The sequence below is a fragment of the Microtus pennsylvanicus genome, chromosome 8 (genome assembly GCF_037038515.1).
Source record: "Microtus pennsylvanicus isolate mMicPen1 chromosome 8, mMicPen1.hap1, whole genome shotgun sequence".
Classification (NCBI taxonomy): domain Eukaryota; kingdom Metazoa; phylum Chordata; class Mammalia; order Rodentia; family Cricetidae; genus Microtus; species Microtus pennsylvanicus.
Window position 1 is genome coordinate 59,383,189 of NC_134586.1, and position 16,575 is coordinate 59,399,763.

Genomic DNA, 16,575 nt, shown 5'->3' on the forward strand with positions numbered 1-16,575 from the left:
GATTTGACCCTAAAAGCTTCTTATGGATTCATAAGAGGAAGCTGTTGGGTGACCGACCACCTCCGCAGAAGGAGGGGTGAAACAGAAGGAGGGGTGGGAGGCTGAGAGAAGTGAGGCCAAAGAGAAGGAGCCTAGGGAATTCTCTAAGAACAAGCAGGCTCCAGAGAAGAACAGGTAGGAACCCATCACTAGCTTGGGGTCCACCCAGTCAGGGAGCCAGGACAACTCTTGAGAGAGTTACAGCAGACAAACAGCTACATCTGCACAGTTAAAACACAGCTTGCATAATGAAGGGAAGTCCAGGGTGACACTGCTGAAATCCACACAGAACACTGAGAACAAGGGAGGAACAGACACAAGTCCTGCTGAGAACGGCTGTGTGGGAAAGTGGCAGTGCTTGCTGCCCAGCAGCAGATTCAGTAGCAGCAGCTCCCTCCCACAACAACCACAGCCAACCCACTGCCCAAACTGACTAGTTAGTATTCCAGTGAATTCAGGATAAGAGCAAAGCTAACACTTGGAGGCGGGCTGTACTGCAGGATGAAAAGAGCTAAATCCTTATTTCCCTTGGGAACAATGCCTGAAATGCAGTAAAAATCAAGATCTAGCACGACTGGGAAGTACATTCAAAGAAGCAAGTACCATAATGACCTCTAGGACCCTGAAATGGAATAGGAGAATTGTATGGAACTGTGTGACGTTTTCTTGTTAGCTGGTTGACTTAACTTTGAAAAAAAAATACAAATTCAATTAAAAACAAAAACAACTGTCATAGTTAATGCATCCCTGGTCCAAAACTGATCCTATACAACTAAATCCTAATCGGATCTATTGTCAATGTTCAGGCCTGTGCTTCTTGGTTTCTCTACTAGCACCAAGTTAGCCCTCATGTTCTGAGTGAGTGGGAGAAAATGAAAGAATGGGATTGCTTTTCTAACATAAGTAAAAATGGGAAGGGCCTTCTGGGCAGAAGAAAGAGGAAATGAAATATGGACAGCTTAGAAAGCATGGAGCAAGCAAGGGGGAGGGATGGAAGGGGAGCTGAAGGAGGAGGAGGGGTGGAGACATGAGAAATATCCAGGAAATGTAGGAGACAGGGCAAGCAGAGTATCTTAGGCCCACTGCAGACAGATCCATGTGGTCTGGAGTCTTGGGGTTGGCTGGTTGGCTTCACAGATTAGGTCATTCTTAATACTTTCAGTTTAGACTCTCGCCACGCCTAACTTAATTTTACTCTTTTCCAAGGCATCATCTCTAGGTGAACATCTGGATCTACCTCTGCAACCACACAGACATGCATTTCACTCTTTTATTGAACTGTTTTCTTTATGTTACGAAACTATTGAGTTTCTGATTTTAAATAACTCTCAATGTGTTGGCTGAACTGCCTAAAATGTTAACAGGTAAAGCAACATAATTAGTATAAACAAAACTGTGGAAATACCAAAATAACAATGGACATATTTAAAGGTTTTTATTATGTGTAATGTCAAAGATAACAACTAACAAGCTTTCAAAGTTGTAACTTTGCTCTGATTATCAAACCCCGGTCAATCTTTGTTTTAAATCCAGTTACTGTTTTCACCATATCATCATAAACACATCGGTATATATTTCTGATACAGACTCTTTACTAATGATAGAAAATAAAGTCTATACAATTTAGTATGTTCTTTAAAGATGTGCAGTATTTTTAATCATGTGTATCTGTGTGCAAGTGCATGCAGGTGCTCTGAGAGGTCGGAGTTAGTTGTGATTGTGGGTGCTGGGAATTGAACTTGGGTCCTCTAGAAGAACAGTACATGCTCTGAAGTCCTGAGCCATCTTTCTTTAGTAAGTTTCTTTGTTTTTTAAATTAAGGTATAATTTACAAAATAAAAACAGATCTTAATGTGTTTGAGTTCTGACAGTTATATATTTCTGTGTGACCATACACAAAACAACAGACTTCCATAACTCAGAATAACACATCTTCTGGCCCATTTCCCAACGCAAACAATTATTTTCTGACTTCTAATGCCACAGTGAGTTCTACCTATTTGTGGGCTTCTATAAAGGGAATCACAAGGCACTATGAAGTATTGACACTGTAGGCAAAGCACAGGAAGCACTTCAGCTGGAAAAACTGTCAGAAGTGTCAAGTTGTGTCAGGGAATATTCCCAGGATGCAGAAGGGCTCAGAGGAGTTGGCAACCAGAGCAAGGGGCTGGTAACTGAAGGAAGCAGAAAGAGAGAAAAGCTTCCTAGGGAGTTTGGCTTTCCAGATTAAATAAATGCTTTCCCAAGTCCCAAACTACTTTACCAAGTTAAACTAGTCAGTTCTCCCAATAAGCTTCTATCCCCTCAACCTCCACTTGAGGATGATCAAAGCAGAAACAGAGCCCTATAGGCCCTCGTTATTGGTCCCACATTGCACAAGAGCTTGCTGCCAGCACAAGAAAGGGTGCAGGCCTGCCCAGTAACTTTCCTAAGGTAACATAGAATACCTGTCTTGAAACAGTCACAGTAGATACATGACCTGAGGGTAAAATGCAGTACTATTATTTTATTAAACAGACATAGCAATAAAACTTACTCCTAATGATTTGTTGCTAAACTCACACATCAATGCATTGCTCAACACGCATCAGAAAAGCTTCTTGCAACAGATGGCAATGAACACAGAGACTCACAATTGGTTTTTGTACAAAGCATTAGAGACTTTGGAGCTCAGCCCTCAATGGGATGCCTGTATCACACCTCTCCTCTTAAGGTACAGGGAGGGGGAGCAGAAAGAATTAAGAGCCAGATTTCAAGGAAGCAGTGTTTTCCACAACAGGGCAGATGCACACATGCACTCACATCAGTTATAACATTATGCACAAGACCTGCAAAGCCTCAAGCCACACAAAAACCCAGCATGATGGAGATGGTAGGCATGAAGCCACCCTTAGTGGAAGAGCTATTAGATTTGATTACTACTGCAAGAGGAAAAGTCAGTTGGCTTCAGTGGTGTGACACCTGGTGTATCAACCACACTTCAGGGCAGGCTCCACACTAGGAGCAGTTGGCCAATACAAAACTGGGCTTACTGTGTTTTTAAGAGAGAACACAGTAAGTTGGGTAAATAGAGAGTGAGGGGGAGGATCTGGGAAGAGTTGAGGTGAGAAAATGAATATGACCAAAACACATTGTATGAAATTAATAAAAACACTATTTTAAAAATACGTAAGGTTTAATTTGGGCAGTGGTACCTATAATCCCAGCACTAGGGAGGCAGAAGCAGATGGATCTCTGTGAATTTGAAGCCAATCTGGCTTATAGAGTGAGTTCCAAGACAGCCAGAGTTACACAGAGAAACCCTGTCTCAAAAACGTCAAAAAGATATGTGTGTGTATACACACACACACACACACACACATCTACATATATAGACACACATACACACATGCATATATACCAAATATACACCATTATACATATATCATATATATGCATATATATATGGTTTAAATAAAGAAAAAGAAGAAGCAGTTATAATGCAAAAAGTCTTACCATAATCTGAATTTCCCTCTTGCACACCTGGAGGTCATGTTCATTGTTGACAAACATACGTTTCAAGGCACATTTCACCCCATTGCTTGTTCTCACCAGAAAGACAAGAGCAAATCCACCTGTGAGAAGAACACACAGAGAAACTCTTTTGAGTAACTGCAAGTCAGTCAGGAACTCAGGCTGCTGCTGTCACCTCTCATGACACTGATACCACTATCAGCCAGTCTTCAAAGTGGCCTGGCCTTGATAGCATTCTTATACTCTTGAACTTAGAGCCAGAATCAAGGATGAACAGCAGCTATCTTCCAAAGAAACTACAAGAGTTTTTAAAAACTAAGCCCAGTACTTTCTTTCTTATCAGAGAGGCTAGAAAATGTATTGTTTTTAGTGCTTGCAAACATAAATAGCTGTCACTGTATTTCAGGAATCTTCTCTTCCTCCTTGCTCCACCTCTCACTCAGGTGTAACAGGAGGCCCTGAAGATTCCTGCACCTGTCGCTACATGTGCTGTTGAGATATAAAACCCAGTGTGAATAAGCTGCTCTATAGTGGGACATCAGGACTCACTCATCAACACCCTACTTTCCTTTATCCAAAGACAGCTCACAATTCATTAACAGACATTTATGTAACTTTGACTGAGATTATCAAATGTGCTAAATTAGTTTGTTCTAGGAGTTCCACATAATCTTAGAACTCCTAATTTACACTTAATCCCCAAAGCACTGTCTGCCTTGAGGGTCAGATAGACAAGGGTGGCAAAGAAGTCACAGGTCAAAGTCTTGGAAGAAGCGGCAGTTGGAACACAAAGCCCAACTGCCTGCCTTGTATACCTTCATAACTTAGTTCAACTGTCCTATTCATCAACCCTGTGTAGTAAAAGCATCACTAAGCTATTCTTTGCACAGAATTGGTACAAACTGGATAGAAGTAAACACAGAGGGAACTGATCAGTATGAGAACTTGAGTTGAGGTTGTCATACAGTACTGAGCTAGCAGCCATTTGCAAAGCTGACAGAAACCAAACCAAAAAGCAGCCAATAGAAAGATCTTAGGCCTCTGAGAATCAGGCCTCAGGATTCACTGTAATGTTTTAACTGCCCTGAGGCTCAGTGGCACTTCAGTGCCTGTCTGCTGGTGTTTTTAGCACTTACTAGCTTTACAGTAACTATTCAAGCTAACCTGGGTAAGAATCTATTCCCTTCAGCCATTAAAGCCTTATACATAAAGTACTAGTCCTTATTTTCAGAAAATAGATGCATCATTCTGTAAAAATGTTAATGGACTCAGACATTTCCAAGCCTACATTGTGATGATAATTTATCAGAGATTTCAGGTCTCTCTATTGACTGTCACCACATTCTTCAATATTAGATAAGCACCAAAACTTCCCGTGGAATCTATAATACCAACCACTATCATTTTTATTCAAAATACAGTTTATTTTCTTGCAATACATTAAACTATTTCATTGTCAATTTTAAATGTAGATTTTTTTAAAGTACTTACTTTTGTGTTTGTTTTTCAATATAGGGTTTCTCTGTGTAGCCCTAGATGTCCTGGAACTTGATTTATAGACCAGGCTAGCCTTGAACTCACACAGAAATACACCTGGTTCTGCTTCCCAAATTCTAGGATCAAAGGCAAGCACCATCATGCCCAACTGAATACTTACTTTTATTAAAAAGAACACCCAGCATGAAAATTTTAACTTGTCTCTCTCTTCCTCTCCTTCCCCATTTCTTCCTAAATTACTTTTGTTTTTTGAGACAGGGTCTCATGTGGCCTTGAACTGATTCTCCTGTCTCTGCTCTGGTAAGTGACAGGATTATTAAATGTGTATCACCATACCCAGCCTACAATTCCAAAATTCCAAGATGCGTATTTTTAGAATATATAATTTTTAAGAGCGGCAATGAAAATTAAATGCAAGAAATATGTATCAGATCTTGTCTAATAGTACACAAACATACTGTAGCACCATTTATCTTCCCCCCAAAAAATAATTTATTGAAACTATGATGTAACTTACAATTTATTAGAATTGGATAAAGTAGCTGCACAAATTTCAAGCTTTCCATTTATATTAATGACTGTTTTATACATAGACTAAGAAGATATTTATTTTGTCAGATATTTTGAATATTTTATAATTTCTTTTAGCTATAGCCTGGGCATAGGATCACCATAAAAAGCATGAAGCCCAAGGAATCTGCTTTATAGGTAAAGAAGTCAAGAGACGTTTTAGGAGTCCTAGAGCCTGCTGTGGGCAGAACCAGGAGTGGTGTCATACTCCTGACTGTCCAAAACTAGTTCCTTCCACTTCACCTAGTGTGGCCAAAAAACACAATACCTCTTTATATAACAAGGCAAAAGCTGATGGCTCTGCTGAATTAAATAAGAAAATGAGCATTTCCTTCACTGGAAATAAGTTAAGTAACCTTTCATTTCACGAACAGCCAAAGACTAGAAATGACAGCCCTTGATCCAAAGTTAAAAAAAAAAATGACTTGCAAACATACACATTGATTCATAAACAGTTCTTTCCTGAAGAGTTGATGGTTGACAAATGTTCCCCTTCCTGAGAATTTCAATGTGACATATTTTAAAGGCATTTTAATGTGTGATACCTAGCATCACTGAAGGACAAGTCACTCCTTTTTTTGAAGCAGGTCATGCTGCTGCAATTTAAGATAATGGCCACCAGATGGAAGCAGTGGTGCAAAAAGACGACCTCCAGCCAGGGCTGAAAACAACTCAGAAAGTCAATACAAATTTGTGAGGCCTACAATTATGTTAAAGCTTAAAGCAAAGCAAAACGGATTACTATACACCCAGGATAGTCAGAACCACATTACTCAGCATCTTTGCCCATAAAAGGGCCTATCTGTGAGTGGGAAGGCTTTAGCCATGAGATCAAAATTGAAACCTAGTCAGGTTCGTCATCCTAAAGATGTAATCTACTACCAGTTCACAGTGGACCAAATGGAGATGTAAACTATTAGGTGAGAGGAAGAGGGAGGCAGGAACACCTTGGCTACTTCTCCGGCACGGCCCTGCATGTCTTCATAGGTGAAGACGCAAGAACGCGGACAGCAGTGCGCCAGCACACACCATTTCTTGGATCAGGGGAACAAGTCTCGGTCTCTAAAGCTGAACTGAGAATGTCTACACAGAGGTAAGAAAATCCATGTGGCCTGTGCTGGGATCAGCTTATTGTCATTTACATTTCACAAGGGGGGGGCGGCTCTGCTCTGTGAAGAAAAGCAGATGAGGTAGTCAGGGTAATTTTCATACAGACACAACTGGCCTCTTAAGAATGTAGTTTTTTTTTAATTTACAAAAAGAAATCTATTTTCTTCTGCTCTCCCTAAAATATATGGCACTCTGTTCTTTCTAACTTGTTTTTTCAATGAATTTCACTATGACTCACTCATACATCATATACTTCTGTCATACCTCTCAATACTGTACCTTTCTTGTCTTTAATTAGTTGTTTTGCTGAGGCAGACCATTCATTCTCATCTAGGCTGACCCAGAACTCACTCTGCAGGCTTCAAACTCATAGGAATCCTCCTGCCTCAGCTCCTGCATTTGAGGATTATATATGTGATATATCATACCCAGCTTTGGATTTTAATTTTTCATGGGAACACAAATTACTATTTGCAATTCCCTGTGAGTTAGTACTGCATCCCTGTGGTTGACCCCTGGATCATCACACATTAGAAAAAGGCTTAACACATAGTGAGAATTCAATAATAAATTAGCTTCTCTCAATTATTACTACATGAACAGAAAAGGTAACAAAGTATATAGAGACTATTGGAAACTGAGTATTAATGGCTTTGAAGGCACAGCTACCACACACATGCAGATAACTGTTTCCCTATAGAAATATGGAACTGGTTTTATCAGTAATATCTACTCTGTGTGTGTGTGTGTGTGTGTGGAAACCAGAAATCAATCCTGGATGTAGTTCCACAGGAACTGCCTACCTTGCTTTGTGAGACAGGGTCTCTCACTGGTCTGGAGTTTGCCAATAGGCTAAGTCTGGCATGGGGCTCCAAAAATCTTTGCTTCCCTAGTGCTGGGATTACAAGCATGCCCTACTATGCCCAAGTTTTTATGTGGGAGCTGGGGACTTAACTCAGATCTTCACGTTTACACAGCAAACACTTTACCAACTGAACTACTCTCAACCCCTAGCTCCAATCAGCAATGTTCATTTCTAAAGGTAAGATAAAGGGCCAGAGAGATGGCTCAACCAATAAGGGCACCTGCAGCCAAGTCTGGTCAAATGAGTTCAACTTCTGCTATCTACAAAGAGGAAGGAGAAAACTGATTCCTACAAGTTGTCCTCCGGCCCCTACATACCCCTCCCCCAGACAGACAGGAGAGAGATGTGAAGAGGGAAAAAAATAAAATGGAAACCCAAATTTTATTTGGAAACTCTAGATTTAAACACAGCAATAAGTCACATTTTATATTAATGTTGAACAACCCAACACTATTGAAGCTAAACAGTCTACAGACCCTGAGCTTCCAGTTCTCTGCCTCTGCCCTACTCTAAACCCTTCATCTTACTGATGTGCAGAGACAGGAAGTAACACAGTGAATGTTCCACAACCTTAAAGGAATACATGCAGGCACAGTCCAATATATCAGCATACATTGGTTAACGTGCTCTTGCCAGAAGAGTCATGGATAACCCCACACCCAGCACTTGCATATGACTATTTTCTCTACATGAAATAGATGAAGAAAGATTAGGTACCTTCTTCAAGAACACAGAGAAAATTATCAAGAAATTCCACAAGGCACCTCACCTTTCTGTAGTTTTCTTCTTAAACCAAATGTACTTAACAACACAATGACCTCACAACTTTATGCATTCCTGGAACCATGACTATAGTGACTCTATTACTGTAGACCGTTCTTTCCTCTACCTCACATCCTGCAACTGGAGCTCTAGTTTCTATCTCTGCACATTATTTTTGCTTGGCCTAAACAGAATCATACAGTATAGAATCTTTTATCTGACTTCTTTCCCACAGCATGTTTCTAGATTCATTTTCATTGCTACAGGTATCAGTTTGCTCCACCATATGGATGGCCAGCCTTTATCCACTCACCATGGAAGAATATGTAATGTCTCTAGTTTTGGGCTATTACAAATAAAATAAAATAAAATCTGTACAGAAGAAAGGCCTTTTGCATGGACACAGTAGTCATTTCTGGGCCACATGACAAGCTTAACTGCCCAAATGGTTTCTCACAGTGACTATCAGCCATATGGAAGTTCTGATTCCATGTCCTTACCAGCATATGGTCACAGGTCTTTTCGGTGTAGCCACTCATTTTCATATGTCCTCCTCTGACTGTGATTTTAATTTGCATGTCCTAATGCATCCTGCATCACTAAAAGTCCTAGGATGAGCCACCGTCCCAATACTTTCCTGAAAAAGGCTATAATTAGCATAGAATCAAGGAGTCACCAAAAAACTTAATGATACAACTAGGAGCACTACTTCTCAAATACGCAAAGATGTCAGTGTCAATTCTGTTCTGGGAATGAGAATTTGTAATATAGGTATCACTCTGATACAAGCCAAGACAGATCTGACAACCTCACTTCCACCATTGTAAGGCCAGTGCACACGACTATATCACAGCCTCCACTTGACTGGGAAGATAATATAATCTTTGAACAAAATCTCCCAGACCTCATATCAACAGAAGATCACAATCTCCAACAAAAAACTTCTCAAAGATAAAGATAAAACCCTCCCTGGGACCTCGTCGTGATCTTTGGTGTCCATAAATGATACTGCCACTAAGGCAAGCAGGATCTCTACTGTCTCTTCATCAAACACTGAATTATGGAGAATGGCAGCAGGTTGGGTATCCTTCTGCAAGAGGCAGAGTCATCAGTGACTTCCACTCAGAAGGAAAAGTGAGCACTGGGAAAGTTAGGCAAGCAGACAAAGAAGAAACCCTCCATGCTGGTTATCCAAGCAGCGATGGGTGAAGTCAGATAGAGGCTGCAACAGTGAGGTTGTCAGATCTGTCTTGGCTTGTATCAGAGTGATACCCGTAGTACAAATCCTCATTCCCAGAATAGAATTGACACTGACATCTTTGCGTATTTGAGAAGTAGTGCTCCTAGTTGTATCATTTTCAGACAGGGCTTTTGGAGTCACTGCCAAAAAGGTTTTTCTGGGTTTTTGTTGTTGTGGTTTTGGGCTTTTTTGTTTGTTTGTTTTTTGAGATAGGGTTTCTCTGTGGCTTTAGAGCCTGTCCTGGAACTAGCTCTTTTAGACCAGGCTGGCCTCAAACTCACAGAGATCCGCCTGACTCTGCCTCCCGACTGCTGGGATTAAAGGAGTGCGCCACCACCGCCCGGCTTTTCTGTTATTTTTAATTGGTCCAAAATTCTAGGCACTAAAAATCTGGAATCTGGCACCCGCCTATGTTTTGCAGGTAAAGGTTAAACCTCACTTCTTAACCTAAGTCCTATCTACAGCTTTGAGAATGCCCAGATCAGGAAGACAAGAGTCACGGGAACAGAGATTCTAAAGTGAGAAATGATTCATCCAGGCACATTCTGTGCCCTTTGCTCTCCCCACAAAGGTGCCTTCCTTTAAGATAATAGCAAACTCGGTGAGTGTACTTGATGGAATGCAGCTGCTCCTTGATTTACCCAAGGAAGAGAAAATAAATATGAAATAGAAGTCTTTGAACGGGTCAGACAGAAAACCTAGCTGGGGTGGAACTGCCTCAAAAAAGGGCTTATGAAAGGGTAGCCTGGGCCCACTCCCTCATCTGCAGACATGAAAATCGAGTTTACAGATTTTACGCTGAGTTCCCCAAGCCCTAATTACAGATGTTCTGCAGTAGACACAGGAACCTCCTCAGCTTCAAGCAACACAGCTCAACCTTTCCCTGTTTACAAGTTCTAGAAAAGAACTAGGCAAAAAGAAAGCGGAGGGGGGAGTAGGTTTTAGAGGAGGAAAATTAGCCCCTAAATATTCCCCAGCTCCATGTGAAAGTATTTGATGAGGGCAGCAGGACCTTTCCTGAAAGTCCTGCATCTTGCCCTTCTTCCCTTGCCTAGCAGGGGTCTCAATGTGTCTAGCCAGGTTCTGGGGAGGAAGCTAAGCCACCCCACTCACCTCAAGCGATGACCAGGAGCATTCCCTCAGATCTAACACATTAGGTTCACATGCTGGCTCAGGCACTCCCTATCTCCCCAAGGCCATCCCTATCTGTCAAGAACAGCTAAGATCTCCCTTGCAGTGTCTAAGACATGGAAGAACAGAGCACCAAGCACACACAGGCTTGTTCCGCCACCCCTGAAGCCCTTTTGTGCCTACAGGAAACACTGCTCATCATGAAGGTCTAAATCCATAGCACTTCCTTAGGTGTCTAATAGGGCCGCGGAGACACCAGAGCTTGTCAGCTGACATTCATTGTCAGGTAGGTCACCTGAGGAATGGAGCCTTGAAGAAGAATAGGAAGTACCTGCCTTCTCCTGGGGCAATCACTTCTCAAGCTTAAAATGGTTGCTATGGAGCTATAAGAATTAAGGGATGCCAAGTCATCTGATTTCCAAAAGAAGCTGTATTTTTAGGTAATACCTGATTTTTAGATACAGTATTTTAAAAAAGAAAAAAAAAAGTCTCCTAAATCCTAATCAAGTTAGCTCCAGGTTAGGACAGAGCTGCATGCATGGCCCTGCTTCAATCCTTCTAAGAATGTGCAGGTAAGGAAGCCGTGCATTACCGCCTCCACCTGACTTGTCCTCTAGGCAAGGACACTTCATGTTCTGTCCACAGGGTTTCTAAGCCCCCACAGGGATGACCAAGAAGCTAACTAACACCATCCCCACTTGACTCACATTGGAGACAACTTTGCCAGAAGTTTCAAAAAGAGTGACAGTTTTAAAGCTCTAGAACAGATGGCAAGAGCACAGCAAAGCTTGCACAGGAGAAGAGGTCGGCGTGACGCAGTGGAGACTCCGGGCTTAACGTCAGTCTCTCTCTTGCCTTAGATTGAAATTACCATGTGCCAGGTCCTTCTGGGGGAACATATCATAGCAGACTTTCTCCCTGGCAGAAAGAACACCCAGATGGGGATACTTGAGGTAGTTAACTCCCTCTCCTCAGCAGGGCTATGGGCACAGAACCAGAAAGTGATAATACTGTCAGTGGTTCAGAAACATTCACCAATCCCAACCATGTCACAGCCCAGGTGAAACATGGGATCACTGCAATAACCTCTTCTTCAGGCCTGCAGTGACCTGGGAGCATCTCTAGCTCAGGGAGCTGTCTTAGGGGTTTGGAAAGAATGTCCCTCCAAATTCCATCTCTACAAAAGGTCCCTGCCTGTTTGGAACAAAGTGGAAGAGTTGAAATCAAGAGAGTTCTGTGAGGAACCAGAGCACACTCCCTGGCTTGCCAATAGCTAAGTTATGACGTGGCCTTCCTCCTGCAATCTGGCCACACCTTCCCCGCACTGCTGTCAGGAAACTGTTACCTGGAAAATGTAAAAAGAAGTGATGAGAAGACACTGATTCAAGTTGCATTCTCTGTTCACTGAAATACACAGCTACTTCCCATGGTCTGAAGAACCATGTTTTATTCTACCTACCACAGCTAGCTGGTCTGGAAGAAGATATTGAATACCATTCATTGATCTGAAACTTATTAGTTTCTCTGTCATCCTAGAACAAACACTGCCTGTGACCTGTAAAGTTCAAATAGATGTCTTCTCCCTCGCTTCCTTGAGACACTACAGCCTTCCGACCCTTACATACCCCATCCTAAGAGCACTCCTGTTTCCTCAGTGTTGTGCACACTTCAGCCAGCCTAAAACGCTTTGCATATGCTTCTCTCTTGGCATGACTAGCTGTTACTTATTTCTTTAAGTTCCTTCCTTGGCCAAGCTTTCTTTAGTTGTCTGGGTACTAGTCCCTTGTTATGTCCAGTATCCTCTATTTTTCCTTTGAGACAAAAGTCTAAGAAATGTTTCGGTGGGTGGTTCCTGGTCTGATCCCTTCTTCCCCTGTACACTAGAAACTGCCAAGAGCAGACGTGATGATTGATTCACTGTGGCACCCCTGCCACCCAGCCCTGTGTCTGCCACATAGCAAGTGCCTGTGTGCTTTGTTACATAATTTTTCTGCCTAGTTCCACAAAGGCTTCCAAACCAAAACAGCAGAGTGACAACAAAAATCTCTACCTGGTCCTCGTCTTTCAGAATCTAGAATTCGGGAGAAGGGCCAAACTTAAGAATGCCTTCTTCCCAGGTGGTAGTGGCACATGCCTTTAATCCCAGCACTCAGGAAGCTAGGGCTGACAGATCTCTGAGGTCAAGACCAGCCTGGTCTACAGAGTGAGTTAAATGACGGTCAGGGCTCCACAGAGCCTATGTAGAATGCCTTCTTTGTGTAAAGATGATAAAGTTTCCCAAAGGGGAAACACTTTTCTTCCCACCCTGGCACCTAGGGACAGCATGAGACAAGGGCCACCTGCACCCTTCTCGCTCAAGCTGTGTGCTGACAGTGCAGATCACAGAAACAGTAACACACACCATCCTGCCTATCAATGATCCCCTCCTGCAAAAGAAAAACAAACTTGTGCTGGGAATGATATATATCTAGTAACCTCAAAAGCATTCATGAAGCTCCCAAGTGGCAGGCTAAATTCCTTACTGCACCAGTAGAATCACTGTATTTTTATAATCTTAAAAAAAAAAAACATCACTTTTTTTTTTTTTTTTTTACCAGTGCATGGCATTTGTAAGAGCAGAGGACAACCTGAGTGAGTTGGCTCTTCGACCATGCAGGTCTTGGGGCTCAAACTCAAGTCATCAGACTTGGCAGCAGGCGCCTTTAGCTATTGAACCATGGACCCTGTTTTACCTATCACTAAAAATAAATAAATAAATAAAAATCTGGGGCTGGAAAAATGACTCAGCTATAAGAGTTCATACTGCTCTTCAGAGGATCAGAACTTGGTTCTCAACCCCATCAGAAAGCTATAACTGTCTGTAACTCTAGCTCCAGGATAGCCAATGCCTCTGACCTCCTTGGGGACCTGCACCTGAACACACATGGCACACATACGGCATACATATACACATACAAAATGAGTAAAAGTAAACAAAATCTAAAGATAAAGGAATTGTAAAGGAAAGCTGAAAAGATCATGCTGTAAGCACCCACATGCTCGCCACTTATGGTCCATAGTTCTCACCCTCTACACTCTTTCACGTCTACCATCTCTCTCTGCAAATATCAACTCCTCTTACACCTAACTGCCAAGCCAGTAAAGACCGCAGGCATTTCACTCAGTTTTAGCACACATGTTTTTAATGTAACTTGGAGCGTCAACCTTTTTTTTTCTTTTTTCTTTTTTTCTTCTCTTTTGATACTGGGAATGGAATCAACACCTCCGACATGCTAAAAACACACTCTGTCACTAAGTTACATCCCTAGCCCTTGGGTGTCAACTTGACTGAACTGAGGTGGGGGTAAACAGGGAAGTAGTAAAGCATTATTTCTGGGTATGTGTTTACAAAGAATAGTGATGATTAGGACAGTGAACTGAGTAGGCAAAGTCAACACTAAATATGGAGTACTGTTCAGTAAGCTAGGGAAACTCCTTCCGCAGGTTTTTACTCTCCTGTGCCTACAAATATGTTCTCTAGTGTTGCCACCTTGAACAGCAAATGCCAGGGGTTTTTAGACTTGGGCTTGCACCAGAATGCCTTGGACTAAAGACTGCAGTGCTGGCTGTACCTCCCCACCCCCATTAGGTAAGTTCAAGGTTCACAGGTTCTTTGGGGGATAGGAAATAAATAAGGCTTATTTACAGTGAAATACATAAATCTTTAGGATACTATTCGATGAGGTCTAAGAAATGCATACACACATACGACTCAATCTCCATCAACCTATAAGACCCTCTCACCACACAGAAAGTACTTGGGTTCCCCTTGGCGGTCCCACTCATTCTCCCTGCCAGCAACCACTAATCTGATTTCTAAATATGTTACAAGGTTTACTTATATTAGCACCTTGTATAAATAGTAAGTCTTCTTTCCTTCTTATATTTAATTACTTATTTTTGAGACATTGTATCACTCTGTACCTCAGACTGTTTGTTTGTTTTTTGTTTTTGTTTCTGTGTTTTTAAGCCTCCAGCACCTGGTATTCCTAAATAGTCTCTTATCCAAGTACTAACCAGACTCAATCTGCTTAGCTTCCTGGATCAGGGATTCACGGTAGCACTGTAGAAGATTATTTTGGGGGTTTCGTTGCTGTTGTTGTTGTTGTTTGAGGCAGGGTATCATTCTGTACCCCAGCTAGTATCAAACTCTCAATCTTCCTGTTTCAGCCTCCCAAGCATTAGGACTGCCAGCATTACAGGCCTGCTGTCTTGCACCTGACTTAAGGGCATTTATGATTTGAGTACTTCTCTCTTGTCACCCTGCCCTGCCTCCCAAAACTCTCTAGTCCACTCGCCTTTCCTCCCCACTGCCAAGCCTTCAGAATGATCATATCCAGCTTTTCTCCCAGTAAGTTCACCCAGAGTATCCCTGCTAGCTGGAATATCCAGTATCCAATTTTCTGCTTTGCAAAAGTTTAAACAAACACCACTTCTATAAAATATGACCTTTCTTTTCAGTCACTCTAGTTTTCTTATTTCTGTACATTTATCTGATACTTTTGTTTGTTTTTTTAATCAAAATGTGTTGTGATAATCTGGAATACATTAAAGCCAAGGAAAAGAAGGAACCACTCTTTGTAGAAATAGTACTTGGTATTTTTACATTGGTTTAAGATTTACTGAAGGCAGCACTGTAGACTGTCTTCCAAGTGAAATATCTGAAAAATAAATACCAAAAAATAAAATAAAAGGGGGAAAGAGGCTGGGTATAGTGGCACACATCTCTAACAGCAGCACTCTGAAGGCAGAGGTAGGCATAGTTCTTTGAATTCAAGGCCAGTCTGATTTACTTAGTGAGTTTCAGCCTAGGCAAGACTACATAGTGAGACTGTCTCCAAATGGGTAGGGGCAAGGATTTATTTCTCTTAGGATCCTTGGGGCCCAGAAGGATCCTATGACAAATAACTAATAAATATTTGATAGATAAAAACAAATCATGTTGTCTCTCCACTTAAAATTCTCCTCTAGCTCTTTACCATTTGCAAGATGACATTCGCATTCACACTGAGCCCAAGAGTGTCTGGCAGAATCCTGTATGTCCATGCCTTTTACATATGCTCTTTGTTGGGAGAGCCTTTCCTCTCTGTACCTTGTAAAACTGTAGCTCTAAGTCTGAGGGTGGCTCAAACTAGGACTTCCAACAGAATACAGTCCACCCCACACTGCCTTGACCTTCCTTCTCTGGTCAGGCCAGCTTCTCTGCAGAGCAGTCATTCTCACTGGGACTGGCTTCTCCCAGGGGCAAGGATACTTTGCTTCAACCCACTGTAGGAAATACATTGGTGTAGTTTATCATGCTGAGACAATATTCAGTTAAACTGTGTCAGGTGACCCCCATTCCACAGTTAACTGAGCCAGGAAGGGAGAGCTTGGTCCATGCTCCCCCTTGAGAATGAGAAGTAATAATCCAGGAACTATAATCATATGGCATTGTACCACCCCACACACAAGACTGACGGCTACACTCAATATTGGTGAGCTCTCAAACAAGCATACTCTACAAAAAAGGGGAGGAGGACACGTGGAAGACGATGTAGTCTGAAACCGAAGCCTCAATGGGAAGAGGCAGACAGAAGAGCCATCTAGTGACTTTCCAAGACCCACAAAAATCTAGCGGCAGTTCCTGCTTTGTGTTCTAGAAGGTTCTCCCATTTTTATCCAGTACATTACTTTTCCCTTATTCTAATTCAAACTAAACTTCTGTTTCTTGCATCCAGCACCCCTAAGGTATCTTGTATAGTGGTATATTATTTGTGTTTTAGTAAATAAAGCTTGTCTGAAGATCAGAGGGCAAAGCAGCCATACT

General features: G+C 41.9%; 1 protein-coding gene across 4 annotated transcripts in view; it reads right to left on the minus strand.

Moving 5' to 3' along the window:
- The window catches only part of Aak1 (AP2 associated kinase 1), a 145,205-nt gene that overhangs the window by 72,102 nt on the left and 56,528 nt on the right, over positions 1-16,575 (minus strand). For all 4 annotated transcript variants that reach the window (XM_075983586.1, XM_075983585.1, XM_075983584.1 and 1 more), the window contains exon 3: positions 3,535-3,653. In XM_075983586.1, the coding sequence (XP_075839701.1) occupies positions 3,535-3,653 (119 nt within the window). The remainder of the gene's footprint in view (positions 1-3,534; positions 3,654-16,575) is intronic.